This window comes from Macaca fascicularis, chromosome 7 (assembly GCF_037993035.2).
Source record: "Macaca fascicularis isolate 582-1 chromosome 7, T2T-MFA8v1.1".
Taxonomy (NCBI): domain Eukaryota; kingdom Metazoa; phylum Chordata; class Mammalia; order Primates; family Cercopithecidae; genus Macaca; species Macaca fascicularis.
In genome coordinates, this window is record NC_088381.1 from 73,335,969 (window position 1) to 73,354,412 (window position 18,444).

General features: G+C 55.2%; 1 protein-coding gene and 1 long non-coding RNA gene across 5 annotated transcripts in view; one reads left to right on the plus strand and one right to left on the minus strand.

Moving 5' to 3' along the window:
- Nucleotides 1-2,456: 2,456 nt before the first annotated feature.
- On the minus strand, nucleotides 2,457-17,209 carry MFGE8 (milk fat globule EGF and factor V/VIII domain containing). 3 transcript variants are annotated; one of them, XR_012415337.1, is made up of 8 exons: nucleotides 17,078-17,209; nucleotides 13,657-13,788; nucleotides 10,775-10,956; nucleotides 10,203-10,355; nucleotides 9,333-9,477; nucleotides 5,072-8,474; nucleotides 3,444-3,599; nucleotides 2,457-3,320 (listed from the first exon to the last, which is right to left on the minus strand). XR_012415337.1 is itself a non-coding variant. In XM_045395965.2 (8 exons), the coding sequence occupies exons 1-8, from the start codon at nucleotides 17,148-17,150 to the stop codon at nucleotides 3,183-3,185; spliced, it is 1,164 nt and encodes a 387-aa protein (XP_045251900.1). In that variant the 5' UTR covers nucleotides 17,151-17,209; the 3' UTR covers nucleotides 2,457-3,182. The 3 variants fall into 3 exon arrangements, 2 of the variants coding, with proteins under 2 accessions (XP_045251900.1, XP_073852781.1); XM_045395965.2 differs by having other exon boundaries at nucleotides 5,072-5,256; XM_073996680.1 differs by lacking the exons at nucleotides 2,457-3,320; nucleotides 3,444-3,599 and having other exon boundaries at nucleotides 7,215-7,708; nucleotides 8,409-8,474.
- LOC135971895 (uncharacterized) overlaps nucleotides 15,807-18,444 on the plus strand; it is a 144,713-nt gene continuing 142,075 nt past the window's right edge. For both annotated transcript variants that reach the window (XR_012415338.1, XR_010588258.1), the window contains exon 1: nucleotides 15,807-15,974. This is a non-coding gene — a long non-coding RNA (uncharacterized lncRNA). The remainder of the gene's footprint in view (nucleotides 15,975-18,444) is intronic.

The window sequence follows — 18,444 nt, forward strand, 5'->3', positions numbered from 1 at the left end:
AGCCTGGGCAACAAGGGGTAAACTCTGTCTCAAAAAAAAAAAAAAAAAAAAAAAAAAGCAAGGGGGTGCTGACATCCTCCTGCCCCTGAGTTTGGCCATCATGAAACGCTGGCCAAAGTCCTAACTCACTGTCAGGCACATAGCAGGTGCTATCCCCAGGACATGGGGCTTGAATGAGTGGCCCTGGCTGGGAGGGGAGACACAGGGTGGGATGCCTCTGCAGCCTACAGGGGCAATCAGGCTTCTGAGTGGTCCTCCAACAGAGGTGGACCTCCCTTCGGAATCCTGCTAATCAGCACAGCCATCCAGGCAGCCACTCAGGATGCCTCTGTTTGGACAGGGTGTTTTCTTTCCTGTCCAGACCAATGGGGGCCCTGGCCTGGACAGCCCGATGTTTCCTCAGCAGAAAAGACTGAGGTCCTTCAGCTTTGGCTGGGGGAAGGGTCGAAGGGTCACAGGGTCACAGAGCCCAGAGCCTCTTCCTAAACACAGCTCAAGTTGGCCCGTGTGTGTGTGTGTGTGTGTGTGTGTGTGTGTGTGTGTGTGTGTATGTGCACGCGCGCGCGCGTGCGTGCGCATATGTGTGTGTTACACATAGCCAGGGGCAAATTGGAGCACAAAGAACTGTGATCAACAGGTAAACGGCACCTAAAAGGAATGCCAGACTTGATAGGCAAAGGGGAGCCAAGGTAGGTTCCTCTGCAGGTTCCGGACAGGGGAGAGGATGGACAGCAGGGAGAGCACATTTTGTTACAGGAAGTCGAGTTGAACATGCCAGCCAGGGGTAGGGATAGCCAGCAGATGGAATCTGAACACTCACCCTCTGCCTTGCAGTGGGGCAGAAAAAAGTCAATGTGTAGGGGTGATGGTAAAAGCTGGGCAAATGGAAGACACTGCTGAGGGAGAGAAGACAAGAAAGGAAGGAGGGGGTCAGGAGTGAGGGAACTCCGCTCCAGGGTCCCAGGAGGGGGACTTTTAGAAGGCTGTGGCCAACCCATCCCAGAGCAGTGATGCTTCTCCCACTGTCTGCTCATCCCAGGGGCAGGCTGGAACAGGGGTTCAGGGCAGGAAACTCCCCCCGGAGTCCTGAGGCTCAAAAGCACCCGGAAAGACTTGGCTCTAAACCCAATCCACACCACTCCACAGAAGAGAGCTCTGAAACAGGAAGCAGTAGGCCAAGGGAACCCCAGGGCAAGGGAGTCCCCCATCCTCAATTCCTATGAAGACCACTGCCTGGGCCTTTTATTCAGACCCTGCTAGGCCCAGGAGCCCAGCAACGGCAGGTCTCAGAAAGGAACCACTTCCAGACGCATTTCCCTGATGTGGTTCCAGCAAAGCCACGCCCTCCCTTTGGCAGCCCTGCGGCCTCACCTCCTGCTGCTCAGAGGCACCCCCTGCCTGCAGAGCACAGCTCGGCTCCCAAAGTTTGGAAAAGTTCATCTTAATGAAGAGGGTGGTTTTTCCTACACCCCTTCCCAAGCTAGCCAAGCCTCTGCCTGCAAGTCACCCTCCCAGATCGCCAGGACACTGGCCTGCAAGGCCCGCCCCCACTTCTTGATGACCCCACACAGGGGAGGGCAGCGAGGGTATCCCTGGAGCACACACACCAGTGGCCTACCAGGAACCAGTGTGTTCAGGCAGGAGGCCTCGTGCCCACTTGGCAGAGCCCTGGTCCCCTCCTCTAGTCCCACGCTGCACCCACCCCAGGAACTCCAGTTCTGAAGGCACCCAGGTTCACTGGTCTAATAGTTCCACCAGCCCACCACTCCAGCTGCAGAGAGAACGGAAACTGCTGAAGGGGAAAACCAGCTGCCCCAGCCGGTCTTCCTGGCAGGAAGGGAGCAAAAGCATTCAGGAGACAGCGTCTGCCAGGCGCTCACTGGGCCCCTGACCAGGCAGCAGCTGTGGGGCCCAGGGCCAAATGGGCATGGAGATAGAAAGCAGAGGGAAGAGGGGAAGTCAGGTTTTGAGGACCCGGAAGTCCTGACTCCCTCCGCCTGCTATGAAGCTATGTGTAGTCAGGCAGGTGACATAAAGAAAGATGGGGCCGGGTACGGCGGCTCACGCCTGTCATCCCAGCACTTTGGGAGGCTGAGGCAGGTGGATCACGAGGTCGAGAGATTGAGACCATCCTGGCCAACATGGTGAAACCCCGTCTCTACTAAAAATACAAAAATTAGCTGGGCATGGTGGTATGCACCTATAGTCCCAGCTATTTGGGAGGCTGAGGCAGGAGAAACGCTTGAACCGGGAGGCAGAGGTTGCAGTGAGCCAAGATCACATTATTGCACTCCAGCCTGGCAACAGAGCAAGACTGTCTCAAAAAAGAAAAAAAAAAAGCAAGCAAGCAAGCAAGCAAGCAAGCTGGGGCTCAGAGAGGACCACAGGTGGAGGATGGGGAAACCAGCGCAATTTAAATCCCATTCCCATGAAACAATAATGAACCACACCAAGAGTTCCCGTGAAGAAGATAAATATATTTTGGAAGCTGCCTGTGTCCTCTGGGGTGAAAAGCCAGCACAGAGGGCCCCAAACACTCACCCTGCCAACCCATGCCCTCCTCTGACCTCACTCCCTTATCTCCCCATAGACCCACCCCGCCCCCTGCTGTCTCACTGGGCTTCAGGACAACGGGCAAGAGAGGTATCCAGGGAGACAAGGGGAAGTGTGTTGGTGACAGGGGGCAACAGAAGTTGTGGCCACATGGTACCCCAGGGCCGACGCAGGGCTGATGGGCAAGAGGCTGTTATCTCCAGCCTGGCGCTTCTGGCCTTTCTTGAGGACACCACGGGAATGCGGTGTGTGAGAGAGGGGCTAGGAGAGACAGAGACACACGCGTCTGGGATTGGGGGTCTGGACAGGGGCAGGGAAACCACACGCCCTACTTTGCCCTTTCCTGTCCATCCCAGACCTACTCAGATCTCTCAGTGCCTAAGAAAACAGCACAGTGAGGGCCGGGGGTTAGGGGATGGGGCTTAGGGGTTGGGGCAGGGCCCGTGAGAGGTGGAGGGTGAGGAAGAGGGAGGGAGGGGTGACTGTGTGATGGTGACTGTGTGATGGTGCTGCCTCTGAACACCCTCCCCTTCCCCAGTCCCCAGTCCCATGGTGATTTAAAGGGGCTGAGAAGCCAGGAGGTGGTGGGCCCATGGAAAGCAGGAGGACCTGGGGATGGCAAGTGGTCACTAACAGCCCAGCAGCTCCAGGCGCAGGGCGATGCGGTTGTGCCAGGCTACAGGCAGGACACGCACATAGCGAGCCAGGATGGGCGTCTCAAACAAGTTCTTCTTGTGGGAATGGTTGTCCCAGTTGCCAGGGAAGATCTAGAGGCAGAGCGGGTGTCAGGAGGACCCCAAGCCAGCCCCCCTCCCCTCAGAGCCCCAGGCCAGACTCCCAGGGAAGTAATGAAGGAATGGCAAAGGGTGGGCAGCTGGTCAGACACCCACCTTGCTGCTGCCAGTCCTGGGGTCCTGGTACTCAGTCCAGTTCGCACTGTCATTACTGTAGGCCACCTTGTAGGATGCCACAAACTGGACGGAGCCAAAGTTACGGGCCCCCTGGGTGATGATGCCTGTCACCTCCTTCGGGGAGCCCAGGTCCACCTACAGAAGAAATCAACCACATTTTCTCTGCTTGGACCATCTCCAGTAAGGTGAAAAGAGGCAGACACACTGAGGCATGAATTCTAGTTTTGAAAAAAAAATACTTGGTTTAGCCTCAGTTTTTTTGGCTATAAAATGGGCATAAGGCCGGACGTAGTGTCTCACACCTATAATCCCAACACTTTGGGAGACCGAGGCGGGTGGATCACCTGAAGTCAGGAGTTTGAGACCAGCCTGGCCAACATGGTGAAACCCTGTCTCTACTAAAAATACAAAAAATTAGCTGGGCATGATGGCGGGTGCCTGTAATCCCAGCTACTAGGGAGGCTGAGTCAGAAGAACCACTTGAAATTCCAGCTACTAGGGAGGCCAAGTCAGAAGAACCACTTGAACCCGGGAGGCGGAGGTTGCAGTGAGCCGAGATGGCGCCACTGCACTCCAGCCTGGCTTTGTCTCAGAAAAAAAAAAAAAAAAAAAAGCCTTGGGGGGGCATAAATAATACCACCTACTTGGCCACACATGGTGTTCGGTACCTCACTGCTGTAAGGCTCGTAGAGTCTGGGCCCTGGCCAACTCAACACCAACCACCCCTGCCTGAGACCTGCACTATGCTGTGATGGGAAGAAGGACAGGAGAGGCCACAGCCTGGAGGGGCATGAACTGCTCTAGAGGCTCCCTGCAGCGCTGCCCACAGTCGACACTGGTCCTGAGGGTGTCCACAGGCAGGCAGCAACTCACGGAACCCAGCTCCACAGTGTGCTCCATGGGGCCCTGAGACAGACCTCCTGTCCCCAGTCCCTGATCTCCCTGGAGAACCTGCCAGCTGCACCTGGACACACAGTTCCCCAACATCCAGGTGTAAACCCAACTCACTGCCAGCCAGCAAGTGGGTCCTAGGCAGATCGTCGTCCTGCCAGCTCTCAGCTTCCTCATCTATAAAACAAGCTCTGGCTTTCCATGACTCTCTTTTGTTTCCCAGTTTCAATGACAGACAAGGGCTGTCACATGGTGGCTTCTTAGACACTGAGTCAGAGAATATGTACGCTGTGCTCAGGGGAGAGGTCCCAAGATGCCTGGGTCATGTCTCCCTCTTCCGCCTCTGCCCTGCTGTCCACAGGCTGAGCCTTGTCAACCCTGTGGCAGCGCATGGAGCAGCTCTCCTCCTGTGTATAAACACACACACACAGACGCACACGCACACGCACACACACACGCACACGCGCACGCGCACACGCACACACACACACACGCACACGCACACACACACACACATCCTTTTTCCACCTTAGTGGAAGCAGGATCAGGAGAAGGGAGTACAGGTGTGAAGAAGAAAGAAAAGCCAAAGGAAAATAAGGCTTTTCCAGAACTCTCTTGGGAAGCAGAAGCCTGGGCTGGGGAGAGGTCAAAGATCTGACAGTCCCACCTCATCCCACCCAACCCCAGCCCTGAATCCCAAGAAGGGGCTGGCCCACCTGCAGCCACTGATCGTTACTGTAGCTCCCTGCAACCCAGGCGTTGAAGTTGCCCTGCTTGTCCAGCCGTGCGTAGGAGGGGTTCCAGCTGAAGAGATGCAAGCCCCAGGTCTTGTAGCTGCTGGAGGCCGTGATCTGCTTGTCAGGGATGCTGTTATTCTTCAGGCCCAGGGGATTGAAGCATCCTGCCAGCAAGGTGGGCTGTCATCTGGATCTGGGATCCACAGCTCCCAGGGGCGGGAGCACAAGGCGATGAAGCGGAAAGAACTCTGTGGATCCTGACCAGCCCCTGGCATGCTCTTCAGCAACAGAAAGCAGCTCCATCCACCTTGCAGGGCCAACTGTGCAACCTTCTCACTGCCGGCCCCACCAGTTCCTCACCACAACCAGCCGGGCTCAGCTCCTCACAGATCACCCAAGACCTCCCACTCACCACCCTTCTCCCTCTGCACCAGGGAAGCCCCTGCTCCACCACCTCCTGCCCTCCTTCAATGCCTGACTTTGGAGACACCTCCTCCAAGAAGCCTGCTCTACTTCACTTGGGCAGGATTTCTTCCTCTTCTGGACTCACAGCACTGCCCCCATCGCCTCGGCCTCCCATCCATCCCATGGCACAGCCACTGACAACTTTAATAACAACCACCTCATTTATTCAGTGCTTACTTCAGTCATTTTTTTCTGCCACCAAAAAAAAAAAAGAAAAAAAACCTCCCGAGTAGCTGGGACTACAGGCGCCCGCCACCGCGCCCGGCTAGTTTTTTTTTTTTTTTTTTTTGTATTTTTTTTTTAGTAGAGACGGGGTTTCACCATGTTAGCCAGGATGGTCTCTATCTCCTGACCTCGTGATCTGCCCGTCTCGGCCTCCCAAAGTGCCCGGATTACAGGCTTGAGCCACCGCGCCCGGCCACATACAAACGCTTAATGTCACACTATGACATCACCTCCACCATCCACACATCCCAGCTAGATGATGAAGGCCTGCCTGGTGGCGACCCAGTGATGAACAGGACAACCCCCCTGCCCGCCAGCAGCTGGCAGTTAGAGAACTCAGACCACTCCTGGGGCTCAGGAACATCTCTATTTCCATTCCCCAGAAGCCCCCTGACTTAGTGTCTCCCAGAGGGCCTTCGCACACTCAGATGTTCTGGGCATGCTGTGACACAGGCCTGTGAGGGCTGGCCCGGGAAGCTGGCCTTTGTTTCACTTAGCCCTGCCTCAAACACTCAGGAATGTGCTGGGCTGTCTTGCATTCGTATCTGCACGTGGCATATGGATAGAACAGTTGGGGATGGGCAGGAGATACAACTCCCAAGAGAATGATGGGGGTGTCTCCTCACTCCACAAGTGTCTATCCCTCTGGGGAGTTGAGGGAGGCAGGAGTGGACGGTGGGACTGGAGCGCCCCCTGCAATCTGGGAGCCAACTAAGTTATGTCACTGCCCTCCAGACACCTGCACCCTCACCACTCAAGACATTTGCCTCCAGGGTGTGTTGACAATGCCTGCCGATGGGACCATCGCCTCCTGATGGTGGTGCACCAGGGAACCACCACCTTCCCCCTCAAAGAGAGGCTACTGGGCTGGGAACTGGTTGTCCCTTGGTCCCAGAAGAGGAGAGGCCTGAGTCAGGCTAAAACCTGGGCAGCTTTGCAGAGGACACCAATTCTGCACAATGTGCTCAATGCAGAGCTCTCTACAGATCATCTGCTTCTAGCGGTTCATACCCTCCTCACTCAGCCTCCCCAGGAAGTCAGACAGCCTTCCTGGTAAAATACAGTTGGAAGGGGCACCAGGGAAGGGGCAGAACTGTCAGCTCCATCACTCTAGGAAGTCCCTTCCTCTCTCTGGGTGTCAGTCTCCCCATCTATAAAATAAGATACTAGGGGAGTAATTCTTCCAGATCACCTGGGGATCTTGTTTAAAAAAGATTCTGTTTCAGCAAATGTAGGCTGGGGCTTTTAGTCTGTAATTTTTTTTTTTTTTTTTTTTTTTGAGACACAGTCTCGCTCTGTCACCCAGGCTGGAGTGCAGTGGCATGATCTCGGCTCACTACAACCTCTGCCTCCTGACTGGGTTCAGGCAATTATCCTGCCTCCGCCTCCCTAGTAGCTGGAATTACAGGTGCCCGCCATCATGCCCGGCTAATTTTTGTATTTTTTTAGTAGAGACAGGGTTTTGCCATGTTGGCCAGGCTAGTCTTGATCTCCTGACCTCAGATGATCCACTCGCCTCGGCCTCCCAAAGTGCTGGGATTATAGGTGTCAGCCACCGCACCCAGCCTCAGTCTGCATATCTAAGAAGCTCCTAGGTGATGACACTGTGGGTCCCTGGGGCTCTTCACCCACCAAGCTGCCCCTCAGTCTCTAGGATCCAGCTCCACTGGCCTTCCTTCCATCCTTCAACATGCCCCAGGGCCTTTGCACTTACCAATTCCTTGCCTGCAGTGCTCTTTTTAAGTTTTTCATGTGGCTGGCTCTCCATCATTCAGGCCCCCAGTCAAAGGCCTTCCCAACAGAGCAGTCTTTGTCTTGCTCTCTCCCCTCACCTCAAGTCATGGTCATCTCATCACCCTCTAGCTTTTCTTCAGAGCTGTTACTGCTCTCTGTCATCTGTTCCTTGCCTCAAGTCTGCCTCCCTTGCTACAATGCAAATTCCATGAGGTCAGGCAATCATTCCCTAGAGCCAAGTACCCAGGAGGGGCTTAATCAATATCTTAATAAACATCCATTGAATTAAATAATTAATTCACCAAAGGCACCATGCCTGCAAAGAGGAATCCCTTGTGGAATCCCAGGTACCCCCAGACCTCAGCCCCACCCACATATATGCACGCATGCACCAACACTCTCCAGCTGACTGGAAGGCCTATAGGGAGAGGAGTGGTCCAGACCCTGAAGGAAGCAGACAGGGTACCTGGGCTTCCTTGGTTTGCAAGGCTCACCCTCTTTTGGCCCTGAGCAGGGGCCAGCCATGCCTGGATCCAGGCAACTTTAATGGCCAAAGGCTTCAAGCCAAAACAGCAAGTGGCAGGGACTCCAGGGAGAGGTACACAGACCTGGCTCTGTCCTTTCCCAGTAGGCTACATTTCCTTCTAGCAGAAGGCAGTCTTAGACGCCCCACTGAAACAGTAAGGCTCAAAAGGCCCCCTGGTGGAGGAAGCATACCTACTCAAGTTCACACTAAAAACACTAAACCCAGCCAGGCACTGAACTCAGCTCTGAGGGGTATTTGGGTGGTGTCTGAAATGAGACAACAGGAAGAGGTGTCACAGAGGGGAAAGAGGGGGCGCAGGAGGGCAGGTCTGGGTAAGATAAAAATGCCAGTGGGTAAGATAAGAACCTCCACTCTGCAGCTCCGCTTAGCGAGTCTTACAGTTCCACTGACGGCCAGCAGGTGGCACTGTGGCTGCAAAGAGAGAGAAATACCCAGCCCTCAAAAAGGAAAGCTGAATTGAGCTGCGCTGAGGCAATCAACGTCTGTCAGCCCAAACCCTGCACCCTAACCTCGCCAAGGCTGTCTCCTGGGTCTGCAGAAAGCTGTCCCTTTCTGGTCCCCCCCCCCAGCTCTCCATCTGGGGAATTTCTTTGGAAACCTCTTTGGGAATCTCTGGAAAAGGCAGCAGGAAGCACCAGCTCCAAGCCCCATGGTCCGAGAAGCCCCTGTGTTTCTCTGGAGTGCAGACTCTAAGAGTTTGGCAAGGAAAGCTCTGGATGGGTGGGGCCGGGAGCCCAGAGATCTAGACCAAGTCTTAATACCTACCAGATGTGTACCCTTAATAAATCATTCATCGGGGCCCCACGCCCCTCATTCATTCATTCACTCATTCATCAAGTGTTTATTGAGTCCCTATAAACCAGACACCATTCTAGGCACTGGGAATACCGAAGCAAACAAAACAGACAAATTATCTGCCCTCGTAAAGCTGACATCTGCCAAACACACCTAACGCTACATGTTCTAGAAGCTACAGGACAGGAGCCAACCAGAAGAAGTGAAAATACTTTGAAAATCGAAGTCTTTTTCTCTATCAACCAGAACGCCCTGGGTCATGGGTTGGCCGACAGCAAACACCTGGGTGGGACTGCTATGACCAGGTGAGTCCCTGGAGTGCGTTTCCTGAGTGAAGCCTGGTCCCCGGGCCTTGTTGCTGCCCTACCCAGCTCAGTTTGGCTGAGAAAAGAGGCAGCAGGGAGGGCCACCTCCTAGGACTGGCCCACGGTGCCCCCCTACCGGCACCCCCCTACCAGCACCCCCAGCACTCACCGTCCAACTCACAGCCCAGTAGCTCAAAGCGCAGAGTACAGGCCGTGTGGCAGCTCGTGGGGTACAACCTCACATACTGAGCCTCCACAGGGGTCTCAAACAGGTTGACATGCACCGCATTTTTGTTCCAGTTACCCGCAAACTCCTAGGAGGGAAGGGACAAGACTGGGGGAGGGGGGTCCATCTGGGCAGTCCCCCTCCCTGGGGTTACATCATCTTCCTTTTCAGACCTGGGAGGCAGAGGTGGGGCTGGAAGGGTGAAGAGGACTTGGAAGAGCCAGCAGGGGCTCACATAGCAGCCTCTCCTTTGGTCACTCCGTACCCCTCCACACAGATTCTCCTCTCACTTTCCTTAATCATCATGGAGCCTGGGCATAAACCCCTATAGTTGACACAGGGTCACCTGTAACCTACAGGGTGCCTCTTTGCAAATTAGGAAAAGGCACTCCTTTCTCAAATAGTTTATTATGACAATTTTCTGACAGAGTTCCACAAATGTATAATGCCTGTACTGTGAATGGTGCCTGCTTAGTAATGATGTCCTTGAGCAGTGTACAACCTACACAACTGTACATGTACCCCTGAAGGCTCAGAATGAAACCCAGCTCCACCACCACTACCACCCTCAACAGGTCACTGTACCATTTTGGGTCTCACTAGTCTCATCTCTAAAGTGGGACTATTGCTTGTAAACCACAGAACATGGACACAGTCTGAGTTTCCCAATTTCTAGAAGCCAAGATGCACCCGAAGACCCATGTCATGGCCAATCACCCAGGGTTCTCTGGACTCACTGGGGGTCCTCAGTCAATGCTAGAACCTTAGGGGGTATGGACCACAGCCCCTCTTTCAGGCCCCAACAAGACCTACCTTGTGTTTTTCATTAACATCATGGATGAAATTGAATTCATGTCCATTAAGGCTGTAGGCCACCTTGAAGGCCTTCAGGTACTCATGACTAGCCAAGCGGCTAGCACCCTGCGTCACCACACCTGTTACCCACATCCTCCGCAGCAGGTTCACCTGGACACAGGGCAGGGGAGATGGCACCCTTATCTCCTGGGTTCTTTCCACTCAAGATCCAAGCAGACCCGTCCCTTCACTCTCCGCACTGGATGGGGGAACAACCCAACAACGGCAGCAAAGAAGGGGCAGCTGAGCACACCACCCGCACAAAGCGCCTGCTTCTTCTGCCCCGGCCTCTAGAGGCCTCATCGAGTACCCACAGCCCTCCACAGCCTGGGGCCCGCTCCCCCTTCACCCTAACCCCATACCGGGTTCCCCCAGGGATGCCATCCACTTACAGACACTTCACCTGTGGGAACTTGCTACCTTGCCACCTGAACTCCAGTGACGAACCCTCCTATGGTAACCCCCAAATGCAGGAACATTCATCGAGCCTTCTCTCCATCGCTCCGCCCCAGGGCCATCCCCAGGCATACCTGGATCCAGGGGTTATCATCATTGCTGCTGGGTGTCCAGGCATTGACCATGCCTGCGCGGTTCAGGCGGGCCAGCTCCGGGACCCAATGCTGCAAACCCAAGAAGGTCACACGCACAGATGAGGCGGTGATCTGTGAGTTGGCAATGTTCCCATTCTCCATGCCCAGCGGCTCGACACACTCTGAGGGGAGGGAGGTGGCAGTCAGGTGGCTATCCCAGCAGGTTCCTGGGCCCAGCTGGGACCCAACGGACAAGAAAATAAGACTCAGTGGCCTCTGCCTAGGCCCCAGGGCCGGGGAGAACCTCAGAGCCTCTCTCAGAACAAAGACCACAAAGAGACAATGAAGGCAATGCCCAGGACAAGCTGCCAAGAAAAGGTGTGTGGCTGGGAGTGGTGAGGGCAAGGGGGTTGGGCAGAGTCATGGGAGGCCAGGACCCAGGGCTGCCAGAGGATCCCAGCCAGGGTAGCACTCTGGGGATGGCCGTGATTGGCACTCATGGAAAATAGAGTCCCCCTCCAGGCTGTGGGAGGTGGCCACGTTCATATAGGGCATCTGGAAGCAATTAGTCTGGTGCACAGAATACCAGTGTGACCCCCTCTTCCTCAGTGCCCCCCCCCCCACCAGGAAGGGACGCCATCCTCAGCCAGCCCCTGGCTTCCTCAGAAGGGTGGCTTTGGGAGAAGGGTTACCTTGGTTGGCAATGAACAGGACCAGCACTGCACACAAAGAAAGAAGCCAGGCCGGGCGCAGTGGCTCAAGCCTGTAATCCCAGCACTTTGGGAGGCCGAGACGGGCAGATCATGAGGTCAGGAGATCGAGACCATCCTGGTTAACCCGGTGAAACCCCGTCTCTACTAAAAAAAATACAAAAAACTAGCCGGGCGAGGTGGCAGGCGCCTGTAGTCCCAGCTACTCGGGAGGCTGAGGCAGGAGAATGGCGTGAACCCGGGAGGCGGAGCTTGCAGTCAGCTGAGATCCGGCCACTGCACTACAGCCTGGGTGACAGAGCGAGACTCCGTCTCAAAAAAAAACAAAAAACAAATAAAGAAGCTAATCTGCCTGGAGTTTTCTAGAACTCCCACTAGTAGGAGTTCTCCAGGTGGGGCACAAATGCCATTCTGCTTTCCCTCTTTGTGCCTTCCACCTGTGGGCCCTCACCTAGCCATCTGTGAACATGCCCTTGGCCGAGGCCCCATCCCCCTCACCATCACTCCAGCAGTGCGGTCCCAGGAACCCAGGACAGCTACGAGGCCCACCTACAGGCCAAGCTTCTCTCATCACCTGGGGATCCCCCAGCATATCCCTGGGCCTTCCAGCTGCCAAGCAGAGAACCCACAGACAGATCTATTCTTCCTCCAGCATCACAGGCTCAGACGAGCTCGGTGTTAGCGCACTCTGGCAGGGAGGGGAACGCGCAAAGTGAGGCCAGAGCCCCAAGACCAGAGCTCGGCCAGTGGCTGAGATTTGACCCCAGTCTGCCTCCAGGACAATCCCTATACCCCACCATACTCACACCCTGAAGGAGTCCAATGTGCATTCTTTGGGCCCACAGGGCCCTTGTTGGCTCTAAGGAAACATACCACATAAAAGGCAAGGAAGAGCTACGAAGGGCCCTCTGAGGGCTTCCTCCGCTGTGTGGTCACCCCTGCCTTCTTCCTGGGTGCAGCCATGTCCAGCCTGGGGCAGATCTCAGGCCCAGAAGCTAGAAGTCAGGGTGGGTAATTCCAACTCAGGCATACCCACAGTTACCTCAGCTCCCAGGACACTCGTTAGTGGCCCCACCCGGCCCCACCAGGGCTCTGATTGCCTTAGCAACCCATCCCCCAAACCATATATACACCCTTCCACCCAGATCTCAAACACATCTGGCCTCAGGCCAGGGCCCAAGGCACAGGCCCCAGGGCCACTTGGGAGGTAAAAGGCATCCTACACACTTGACCTGCTCTCTCCCAGGGCTCCTGCTCACACCCAGCTGGCTCAAGCCACCTGCCCCCTCCTTCTGGAGGCCAGCAAACCTCAGAACCCATCCCCACATCTCCCTGAAGGAGGGCAAGATGTCCCCCGCCCCCTACCCAAGATGCTCAGCGACTGACCTGCTAGATTCAGAAACCTAGGACTCCCACTCCACCCATCCCCGGGCCCGCATGTGGGCGACCCGCCTACCCCATGAGGAGTCCTGGTGGGGCGGGAGCACTGAGTGGAAGGGACTCCAGCTGGGCCTGGAGGGAGGACAGCAGGGGAACTGCTGTTGGCACCCCACCTAGGGCCATTCTGTGGCCAAGTGGATAACCAGGCAGGTCACACAAGGCCCCTCTCGGCACGCAGGGCCTCTGACCACCTGACCTCGAGGGGATGGCTCAGCTGGCCCAGACGTCTCCCTCCTCCCCCCGAGCTCTGTGATGAGGCCGCAGGTCAAACTTGGGCCAGGAACTGTCAGACTCTGAAACCAAGCCTGATTTACTGAGTTCCTGGGCCCCAAAAGACTAAGAATGTGTTTGTTTTCCCCTCTTAGGTAGAAAAATCCTCACAACTTAACCCTAATGCTGTGTATCTAGCTCATGGTGACTCAAGAAACAGCACTCCCACAACCTCCAGGGTGACCACAAGCCCTCACTCCTCTGCAGCAGCGTCGGGCCTGGCCAGCAGTCTCAGGACAGAGGGCCAGGCAGAGAGAAGGAAGAAACAACAGGACCCTTTTACCCCCTTGGTCTAACTGAGGCTCTGTCTCTCTCTCTTCATCTCCCCAGAGGAGGCCTTGACACCTCCACTGGGGTGGGGACGGCAGGGAGGGACTAAGGCCAGCACATGGCCTATGCCACCAGGGCTGTGGCTCAGGGTCTACTGCCAGAAACAGGCAACAAGCACCCCCAGATACTCACTCATCTCACAGTGGCTGCCCGCGTAGCCCTCAAGGCACGTACAGGTGTATGAGGGGAAGACGTCCCCTCGCACTTCTTGGGAAATCTCCTTGCATAAACCACCATTGTGGCAGGGGTTTTTGGAACAGATATCTGGGGACAGAGACAGGTAAGATGAGCAGGTGATCAGGAAGGAGCTGGGGACAGAGATGAGAAGTAGCAGATGGGCCCAGCCCAAAAGGACCCTCCACTCAAACTCAGCCCATTATCTCTTCCTCTCCCTCTTCCCCAGTCTGCTGCTGGATGGAGCCTGAGTCAGCCTAGAGCCAAGGAAGTCCACGTCTAGGCGAATCAGCCCACGTAAGGGAAGTGCCCAGCTTTCCAAGTGGCCTGGGAGTGTCCAGAAAAGTGCTGGCTGACAATGGGAATGGTGCTGGGGACCACTGCCCACTGGCAGAAGAGCTGGCAGCTGGGGTCTGGAGAGGCAGGCAAGGTCCAGGGCAGGTCTCTTGGCAGCAGTCTGATTGCAAAGGAGGCCTATGAGGACTTTAAGGCAGGGGCAGTGGAAGGAAGCATTGTTCTGGCCCACCGAGCAGGTTCTGCCCACCAATTCAGGCATAGGTCGGAGTCACAGATGTCACCTCCAGCGGCAGCCCTGACTCAGGAACAGCACAATGATCATCCAGGAAACACTGAGAGGGCCAATGACCATGCTGGGCCCCTGAGACAGAGAAATCAGATGCAGCTCAGGCCTCAAGAAGCCAACGGGAAAGAGGCCAGCAAGTCCACAGATGAGGAACATTGCCCAACGCTCCAGAAGCCTGCATGAACCATCACTGGAGGCAGGATTTCTGCTGGGGAGATGGAAGTTTCCCAGAGGAGGGAATATTCGAGCTGGGTCTAGAAGACAAAGTAAGGGGGGTGCCAGACTGGGCAATGAGGAAAGAACGTTCCAAGAAAAGCAGGCGCACAGAGGGTGTGGTATGTTGGAGCACAGTTAGATGCAGCTGGAAGGGTAGGCTGGGGCCAGACTGGGAGGGATCTGAAGAATGACAAGTTTAGTTTTTCATCCTGCAGAGCAGTGGCTTTTAACCTTCCTTCACCCTCCTCACCATTGTCCACCAGGGGGGAACAACAAAAAAACAAAAAACAAGAAACAAGAAACAGAGATTCTCAAGTGTGAGATGGGCATGGGAAAGTCAGTTCCAATTGTGGGAGGAAGAAGGTTGAAAAGGTCCAAGTGCAGACATGCCGCTGAGCTCCCCTAGGGTGGGGAGCATCTGGTAGCTGCAGACAGGACCCTCTGGCTGAAATGCAGAAATCCCACCGAAGAGGGTGAAGGTGGAGAGCGTGGTGAGAGAGGAAGTCAGGGCAGAGGAGTGAAAAGGGTGATTTCAGAACCACCAGGGGGCAAGGGCTGCAGAGGCCACCAGGGCTTCTGAATGGGAACCTATATGACAGATGTGCACCATCAGCCTCAGTGGTGGAGAACACAAGAGAAGGAACAGGAGGGCCTGTCCTCAATCCCTTGACTCTGGAGGGTTGGCTGGGCCCAACAAGGGTCCTCTAGCCGACCTCAGCATCCCAGAAGGGCTGCCTGAGACCCTACACCCAAATCTGTCATTTGGAGCAAGACATGAGAAATCTTTTCGCCTTGGCCAGGCGCGGTGGCTCTCGCTTGTAATCCCAACACTTTGGGAGGCTGAGGCGGGCGGATCATGAGGTCAGGAGATTGAGACCATCCTGGCTAACACGGTGAAACCCTGTCTCTACTAAAAATACAAAAACTTAGCCGGGCGTGGTAGCACGGGCCTGTAGTCCCAGCTACTTGGGAGGCTGAGGCAGGGGAATGGCATGAACCCAGGGAACGAAGCTTGTAGTGAGCCAACATCGTGCCACTGCACTCCAGGCTGGGCGTGTCACAGCAAGACTCCGTCTCAAAAAAAAAAAACACAGAAATCTTTTTGCCTCCCCTTCAGAGTCACCTATCCAAGGCTGGAGAGTCCTCCTGGAATCCCAAAGCCCCCAGAGAGTTCATCCCACTCCAGCAACACCATTAATGAGCGATCTGCCCTCAGAGCTCCGCCTCCAAGGGCCTGGGGAGCTTAAAGTGGCTCCCAAGGAGCTATTAGTCATTGGCTTTAAATAGCAGGTAATCCTTCCTCTGACCTGGCAGGCGGGGGTGAGCACTGACACAGACAGAGGCTTGGGTTGGGAATGGACTCTTACCTCCCAACTGCACCGGCCCTCTCCCTACACTGCTCCAGGGCAAAACGGTCCAGTGGGAAAAAGGGAAAGTGAAAGATGTACCCTACCCAGCCAGGTTACCTGTATGTAAGGTAGGTATGGTGTTGCCTCCTTCTGGAAAAGGCCAGATCACCCTGTATAAAAACATCTTTGGGACTTCAGAGTCCTGCTCTTTCGGGGACTTTCCAGTAACATTTGGCCAGGGTTCAGGTTGGGGGGTACAGAGAAGAGTAGAAAGGGGCTATGAAGATCCAGCTGTCTTTCACGGTGGCTGGGGAGGGCCAGGAGCTCCCAAGTTCCTGGGAGCTTGGAGCACTCTGGAAGTTCTAGCCCTAAGGGTCAGGCAGATCACAGGACGTAGGGCTGGGGCTCAGCTGTTACCTGCCTTGCTTCAGTCAATCCCATGAGAAAACGATAGAGGGGCCGCCTAAAGAGTCCTGGCCCTGACCTCTCCCAGCGCTCCACGGTGAATGGCTCGGGGCATCCGCAAGTCCAGCCTGCGAGGGGCCCAGCTGGGCGCCGGAGGCCTCCTGGGAGGCGGAGGAGGACCAGGGAAGATACAGCAGCCGGCCAAGGCCGCGGGAGGGAGGGAGTCAGGAGACTCCCATCAGCAAGCAGCCCTCTTCCAAGTTCCTCGCAGCCTCTGGGTCCCCTCCCGGGCCCCACTTACGGCCCGCGTCCACTGCACCGACTCCCCAGCCCTTCCCTTATGTGACCAGGCACGGACAATTGGGAGCGCAAAAATCCAATGAACTGTCCAGCCAATTGGAGTTGGCGGGGAGTTGCCAGGACAAAGTTATCCAGAGAAGACTTATGCATACTAGAGTCCTTGAATCTCCCAGGTGGAAGGGGTTCGAAAGTCAAACGCAGTTCCCTGGCCTGATTTTTCACAAGGGAAAAGAGAGGCCCGACACAGCGAATTCCTTTGTCATTATCTGTAAGCCGCATCCTGGGGGCGGCAGGGCTGTCACCCGATGTCCCGAGTCCCAGCCCAAAAACCTCAGCGCAGAGACGGCAGGGGCGCGTCCCCCTGTCCCGCCAGGGAGCAGCGGGAGAAGCCGCCCCTCTGCCCGGCCCGGTCCCCGGGGCTTTGTCTAAGTTTGTCAACAGTGGAGGTGGAGGGAGGGCGCTGGGCAAACTTGCGAGCGGCGCGGGGAGGAGGGGCGAGGGCCAGAGGGCGGCGCGCTCCACTCACCCAGGGCGACGAGGAGGCTGGGGGCGCAGAGCAGGGCTCCGCACAGCGCGGCCAGCAGGCAGGGGCGCGGCATGCTGCAGGACGCGGGCGCTGGACTGGGAACGCTGGGCTGCTCAGACCCCGCGGGGTTCTGGCGCCTTCTCCTCTGGGACCGGAATAAATCAGGCGGCTCAGCACCTCCCACTGGCCTTGCGCTCCGCCCAAGCCGGCCAGAGGCGGACTCGAGGCGGGGCTCAGCGGCTGGGAGGGAATTGTTTGAAAGGAATTGGGGGGCAGGGGGGTGGTCCGCGATATCTGCCTCTTCCGCCACTGCCACACCGGCGTCCCGCGTCGTGCCAACGGCCGGGTCACGAGTCTTGAGTCTGCTGGGCGGGTAGAGTTCAGGAGGAGTTTTGTTTTTGTTTTTGTTTTTAAGATTTTTAGACTTGAAAAGATGCTAACTCTTTATTCATAATCAGATAAATGCAAATTAAAACTACCATGAGCGTCGTGTTTCCCTTCTCGGATCGGCAAGTATCAAGATGTTAACAAGGTTAGTGGAGGCTGTGGGGAACAGGTCCAAGCATGCTTCGCTGAAGACAGTATAAATTAGTTCAACTTCCGCAGAGGGCTATTTGGTAACACCTATCAAAACGGCAAATGCTGACACCTTAAGACCTAGCATTTCCACATAGAGAAATTCATTCTACAGAAACTCTCATGTGCAAAATGACATATATACAAAGATAGCATAGCAACATTGTTTGAAATGGTAAAATACTAAAAAAAAAAAAAAAAAAAAAATCAGCGAACGTTTCTGTAAAGGACTAATAGAAAATGTTTTCTGATACGTAGGCCCTAAGTCTCTGTAGCAACTATTCATCTCTGCCTTTGTTGCAAGAAAGTCACCATAGACAAAATGCGAGGAAATGGGCACCTGTTTGTGGAAAGGGAATAAAACAGAGCAAGCCTGTCACCGTTGACTTTTTACTAAATGATTTGTACTTATCATGTGCAAATATTACCTGTTTACAAATAAGTGATTTTTAATAATAGTGTTTTGGCCAGGCGCGGTGGCTCACGCCTGTAATCCCAGCACTTTGCGAGGCCAAGGCTTGTGGATCACCTGAGGTCAGGAGTTCAAGACCAGTCTGGCCAAGACGGTGAAACCCCGTCTCCACTAAAAACACAAAAATTAGCCAGGCACAGTGGCAGGCACCTGTAATCTCAGCTATTTGGGAGGCTGAGGCAGGAGAATGGCTTGAACCCAGGCGGCAGAGGTCCTAGTGAGCCAAGATCGCGCCACTGCACTCCAGCCTGGGTGACAGAGTGAGACTCCGTCTCAAAATAATAATAATAATAATAATAATAATAATAATAATTAATAG